At 40.4% G+C, this 6,789-nt stretch overlaps 1 protein-coding gene across 1 annotated transcript; it reads left to right on the forward strand.

The window, feature by feature from the left end:
• Positions 1-109: 109 nt before the first annotated feature.
• Positions 110-6,333, forward strand: DUSP19 (dual specificity phosphatase 19; the record flags this gene model as incomplete). The annotated part of the gene is made up of 3 exons (XM_010016867.1): positions 110-156; positions 1,176-1,328; positions 6,112-6,333. Coding segments are annotated over 3 exons (422 nt in total), but the record flags the coding sequence as incomplete, so codon positions are not given.
• Between the last annotated feature and the right edge of the window lie 456 nt (positions 6,334-6,789).

A 6,789-nucleotide genomic window follows, 5' to 3' on the forward strand; every position in this document is an offset into this window, starting at 1 on the left:
CCCAGGCCTACCGCTCGTTCGCCCCGCAGAGCCAGCGCTCACTGCGGGGAGCGGGCCCGGGGGCCTGCCGGTGGGGTCTGGCGTAGCGACCAGCGCGCTTTCTTCCCAGGGTCGCAGGATGCTGCTCACGACCTGGAGACGATGAAAAAGCATAAGGTAACGTAACAGGGAAGTCGAAATGCCTCTCGCGTAGTGCTTGTTGGTGCGTCTAAATTAAAACGTCTGAAATATCCAGAAGAAAAATTATATCACATTTAGATTTTTACAAGGCTGCTGGTTGCAGGGAGATGGACGCCTGCGAGCTTCACCAGAAGCTGAAATACTTTGCTGCAAGAATAGTGGCTGGTTAGAGCTGTTTAACAGAACAGATTTCTGAAAAAATAGGTGCTTCAGCTCCGGACAGCGAGCAGTGTCGGGCCTCCCTGCCTTGTGGGGAGGGGTGAAACGACGAAAACAAAGCAGGAGCTCTAAGTCTGTCCTGAACTTTAGTCTTTTTACTCTTCTCTGTTACAGTAATGGGGTGATAAGGTCTTCGGACAGTGGTGCTTCTGCAGGACAGGATGTGCACCAGTCTGGCATCTGGTGCCATCTAAGTGTCACTTCACTGTAAGTTGAAATAACCCACGACCTGGCCGTAGCCTGAACAGGGCAAGAAGACAGGAGGCCAGAGGTGGTCTCACCTGACAAGCGCAGTTATAGTTTACTCTGAAATCCTTCTGCTGCACTGGCAAGTACTGTTTAGTTCTGCTGTGTTCGTCAGCAGAAGGACTGTCAAGCTGATCGGTTAGGGCAAACTTGAGGTTAGGGGGATTGCTGGGTGGTCTGTGCTCTCATTCCTGTTGCTTTATTTTTTATTTTCCACCTGTGTTGAGAACTCCCTTTTCTGTTGAAAATCCTTACTTTAGTTTGTGTTTGGCTGAGCACGGATCTTTTAATTTCTTCTCAGAAAAACCCCAAAGAAACAGAAATTTATCACAGTATATTTTAACACACATTAAAACTTCGCATGGAGAAAAGCATAGCACAGACAGCGTATGTATGTAAAACTGAACACTGCAGTTGTGTAAGGTATAGTCTATGTATGTCTAAAGAATAATTCACCTTTGCTATTGCTCATTTTACCTGCTATCTTCAGAAAATGCCTTTTTCTCTTTTTTTTCCCCTTTTTGACTCAGGTTACTCATGTTCTAAATGTGGCATATGGAGTCCAAAATGCCTTCCTTGATGACTTTATATACAAGACCATTTCTATTCTGGACCTCCCAGAAACTGATATTATATCTTATTTCCCAGAGTGTTTTGAGTTTATTGAGAAAGCCAAGATGCAGGTATGGTATATCAATTATTGATGTTGGTAGTTAGCCTGTTTGGATTATTTATTACAGTATTTAAAATCTAAAGCAGCTTCTTTTGTCAAAAGAAAGTATGGTACCAAATTCATAGTTTTGCTACTGCTTTTTTAAATTTTAAATAGAGAATCCAAGCAATTTGTAAGCATTTGTAGAGACGTGGCACTGCTTTAATCACTATTCTCTCCAGCACTGTTTATTCAGGATGACTGTCTTGCATGTTTTAGGGAAATACTTCTTTAATACAGTTGGACCAACAGCTGACTTTAGATAAAGAAATCCCATCCTAAGTCCAAGTCACTGCATCTGACAGAGGAAATAGATGAAACTTGAAATTTGTCTGTCGGGGATGTTGTTTTGAATTAGAAGCAAGCCTAACGAGGCTTTTACAGATCTGTGGTTTTTGTCAGCAGTAGTCTGCCATTCTTGTGCTTTCCCTTGGATCATCCATTGGGCTGTGAATCCATGTACTATTATGTACCATGACTGTCAGAAAATGTTAAGTAGTCTTGGAGCCAACCAGGGATTTAACTGCTACCAAAAGACATGACCTAGGAAATGGGGTGAAGACACTCCTGGGGTTGCTTGGCAGACTTTGTCTGTAACTAAGACCATCCCTGACTCCTGTTTGTTAAATTCCATCTCATTGTGTAATTTGTGACAACTATTGCTTTGGTATCAAAACTATGACTTGACAACCAAACCTCATTGCATGTTATTCCACTATATCTACCATATTTATTATTTATGTAGGTGGGGATAAAAGAAGATAATCTTCCTTCAGTCACACAGTGTTCTTTCCTTCTCTCATTTATTATTTACAAGCTATGTGATCCACATTGTCACTTAATGACCTCTTCAAGGTTTCTTGTTACGGTTTCAGCTTCATTTCTAAATGAGACTTGCCATTCATAACTGTATAGTGTTGCTTTCTGCCTCTGATGTTTGTGTTCCAGTTACTATTTTGTAAGCTACGGAGTTTTCCTGAAAACTTTTATATCAGTGTTAATAGTCTTCTAATGGGAGAACTGGGTGAAAGAGCAGGTAATTGATGGAATAGATGGCATCCAGGATCACTTCACAAAGCATGTAATAGGAGTATGTGGAGATGGATCTCTGGGTGGTTTGAATCACCTTATTTGCTTTGATAAAATAGTGTTAAAAGACCTTATGATAAATTGTATCATGAAGTGCTCTTCTGTTTAAGTAATCACAGATACTATTGTTTCATTTCCTTACATGGAGAAGGGAGAGGTGCTCACTGATGAGAGAACATGATATATGAGAAATTATTACTAGAACATCATTAACTTAATGAAGGAGTATGCAAGCACTTGAATTTGAGAATGCAAGTATAGCCTGCACTGTTCAGTAAGTCACTGCCAGCTGGTACTTATGACAGGGTTGACTTCACTAAAACAGTAACTGCCCAAGTCTGTAGCCATCATGGTAAAATTCTAATACTGATCAGAGCTCACCTTCTAGGCTCCAGACTGGCAGGCAGGTTTTCCATGACCCATGTCAGATCACAGTGCTGTGAATAAGGGATTTCTATCTTTTTGTTTAATATCAAATTATAAAACCTCTAAAATCTTGTTTTTCCAGGGAAGAGATCTTGGCTCCTTCATGACCATCTCTCCTTAATTGCTCCCTCTCTCCCTCCTAAAGAAAAATCCCTAGCACCACTGCAAAGTGAAGTGGATCCCTAAGGAACTACATTCATTTATGGCTCTTTAGCAAAAGCTTTATCCTCCTTTTTAATTTCTTTCCTCAGCGAGGCTTTTTGCCTACTGCATATAACCACTGTATAGCCACCTTTTCTCTTGGTGGAAGGTGATTTTGCTTCCCTCTGTATAAAATTGTTAAAACCAAACTTGGTCTCGAATCTTAAGAGGTTCTTGCAAGACCATGGACCGTTTCTGGTTAGGCAAAGATTAGGCTACATGGATCAGAGCAAGGAGTTCCTGGTAAATAGATTAATGTCATATTCGCAGTCCATTTCTCACTTTTATTTTGTATTTATATCTAATACAAAATTAGTTAAGAATTATGTGCCAAATTAATCTTTGTATAAAGAAACAACAGGGTTTATCAAAGGAAGATAAATGTTCTCAGTATTAAATCTGATTTTATGTTATTGCCCATGTTCATTCATGTTCAGTAATTTTGTGATCTGTTCCATCAATGTCCCTATATAATTTTGGCAATTGTGTTGTTTTAAGCCCAGCTGGTAACTTGGAACCACGCAGCCACTCTCACACTCTCCCCCTTTCCTTCCACCCCTGCTCCCGGAGGGATGGGGAGAAGAGTGGGAAGAATGTAACTCCCATGGGTTGAGATAAGAACAGTCCAGTAACTAAGGTATAATACAAAACCACTACTGCTACCAATAATAATAATGATAAGGGAAAATAACAAGGGGAGAGAATATAAAACTAAAAGGGGAAAAGGAGACCAATAAACCCAAGTGATGCACAATACAATTGCTCACCACCCGCTGATACCCAGCCTAACCTGAGCAGCGATCTGGGCCTTCCAGGTGACTCCCCCCAGTTTCTATACTGGGCATGAGGTGCTGTGGTATGGAATACCCCTTTGGCCAGTTTGGGTCAGGTGTCCTGTCTCTGCTTCCTCCTGGCTTCCCCTCCGCACTGTCAGAGCCTGAGACTGAGAAAGTCCTTGGTCAGAGTAAACATTACTGAGCCACAACTAGAGACATCGGTGTTACCAGCGTTGCTGCCAGGCTAAAAGTCAAAAACGCAGCACTGCACTGTATACTAAGAAGGATAAAAATGACTGCTACAGCTGAACCCATGACAGCAGTGTACAACAGAACAGTCATTTAAAAAAACCCAAAAAAACCAACCTTAAAAGAAACGTGAAGAGAATGGAGCATGAACTGTGAAAAGAAAAATAAAATAATCACTTTGAATGCTTATTTTTTACCCTGAGTGTCATTGGTAGATAATTAATTTTGATAATGGTATGTTATGTCTGAAATAAATCCCATTAGATCAGTAAAAACTACTCCAGATCTACAATGGATAAGCTTCATAATTTGCTTCATTAACAGTGGCATAAATACCATTTCTGATGTCATAATTTTCACATCCTTATGATAAAGGAGATAGTAGATTTACTGGTCATCACTGGCACTTCCTCAGGTAGTTGAAATAACATGTACAAGTCTGCTGTCTGCTCTTCTGTAGCCTGTGTGACTGGGAAACATGCCCCTGTGAATGTGAGAAAGGGAATGAGGGTGACAGTTTCCAGCAGGCAGTGCAAAGGGGATGTGATTTCCATTGCAAAAAAGGGTGGTATTGGCATTCATTGTGCTGGGGTGCAGGAGCTTAGAGTCAGCTCTTAAGGGTGCCATAATCTTACAGTGTTAACTTGAGCAAGTCATTCTTCTAGTCTCAGCTTGGCATGTCTTCAACAAGGATATTAACACTCAATTTCTTATTTTTTTTAATGGAAAAATTTTTGGAGCAGGAACCATTTTCTGCTCTGTGTGTTTGTTTGTTAATATACCAGATAATTGCAACTCCTCAGTCTGTGACATAACCCATCAAGTTCCTGGAGAGAAACCCTGGTGGTTACAAGGTCTGTGGGTAAAATGCCCTATGAATAATTCGTGCCTGTTAAGCGCAAGACAGAGCAGGCTGTTTCTATCTTGAATATATATGTTTAGCCTCAAGTGTCTGAAACATGACGTTTTGTCATGTTTTGGAATCTTTCTTCAGAATGTGGATGTGCTAGGGGCTTGGGGGATTTTTCTTGTGAGAGTGGCATTTGGTAGACAGTTTGGGCCAAGCCTTTTTCAGGTCACAGTCTGATGGACAAACGGCATGAGCATGGGGCTTGGAAATGTCACCTAAGCCACACTAGGTCAGTCTAGTTGTCTTTGGGTTAACTCACACCAATTATTTCTTAATGAGAACACTTGCAGTGTTTTTTTAAAGAGTCATTCGGGTGTCTCAAAGATTGTGTGGGAAATGTTGAAGTAAGATAAACCTATTAATTTTATTGATAATTCATGAGAAGCCTGAATTTAACCCCCAGGAGAAACATTTGTCAATTTATGGGAGGTTCAGTAGTTTTGGATTCTGCACCTTGGTCCCCAGGTAAGGGACCATAGTTGTACCAGCTGCTAAAGTTGTACCGGCGGTGTGACAGGGAGGTAGAGATTTGTTGCAAGTTATGGTATCTTTTCTGATTTTTCTGTTCCTACGCGTGATCCTGCTTATCCAGAACCTTCATCGAAGAGCTTCAGAGTACACAAGAAGTGTGCGACTGAAAGTACAAGATGTTCTAAAATCTGCTTCTGTTCCCAGCTGTTTGCTGCCTTGCTATGTTTTTAACCTGGTAACAAAAACCAGTCAAGTTCCTTTCCATGTTGCAAATATAATCTATTTTAAAATTGGCAGCCAATTAGATCAGGTATCTTAGTATCCCAAATGTCTGCAGTTGGCTTTTATATTAGGGGGCTGCTGCAAGGTCTTGGGGAAAGGGACAGAGGAATGTTTTTTTTTATTCTAAGTTATGAATTAGATTTGAAGTATTGGGTAATTATAAAGTGGCTTTGGTTAGAAAAATACTTATTTTGGGGGTTGTATATTTGTGTTTGGTGTGTGCAAATATTTGCTCTGAGCCCAGCAAGGAGCTTTTAGTAGGTCTAAATGGATCCTTAAATACAGTTTCTAATACTTGTTGCTATCTGTTTAATGAATGTTCCAACTTATGTTTCATTTGTTTCTTGAAGGATGGTGTGGTGCTGGTCCACTGTAATGCAGGAGTCTCCCGTGCAGCAGCGGTAGTCATTGGTTTTCTAATGAATTCAGAAAGACTGAGTTTTGCTAGAGCCTTTTCCTTGGTGAAAAGTGCAAGACCTCCGGCTTGTCCAAATCCCGGCTTCATGGAGCAGCTTCACAAGTACCAGGAACAGATTATAAAGGCAAACGGAAGCATAAATGATCACGACTGATCAAAAGGGAGAAGCGAAACAATCTGCTTTGACTGCACAGTAACAGATGTTGGATGTACTTTAATATGTCATTTTGCAGTTCCCTTTCACATGTGCATTTTGAAGTCCTTAGTATTCTTTCTTACCCCACTTTGACCCCTTTTTTTCAGCATGTAGTCAGAGGTGATTTTGGCCAAGACCAAGTTCTGCCTTGAGTACTAATAAAAACACAAAGTTCGATTTTCCTTGAAATATTAGAAAAAACCCAGAATTATGGTTTTGGTTGAGTTTTTTTTATTCAACCACAGAATCATAGAATGGTTAGGGTTGGAAAGGACCTTAACATCATCTAGTTCTAACCTCCTCATCTAGTTCCAGCCCCATCAGAAAATGCAGGCAATAGAGAAAGGACATAAAATAACTGAGATAAGTTGCCCTGTTCACTTTAATACTAAACCAAATGTATGCATTGTAGTT

Source organism: Nestor notabilis, unplaced genomic scaffold (assembly GCF_000696875.1).
Source record: "Nestor notabilis isolate BGI_N333 unplaced genomic scaffold, ASM69687v1 scaffold13706, whole genome shotgun sequence".
NCBI classification, from domain to species: domain Eukaryota; kingdom Metazoa; phylum Chordata; class Aves; order Psittaciformes; family Psittacidae; genus Nestor; species Nestor notabilis.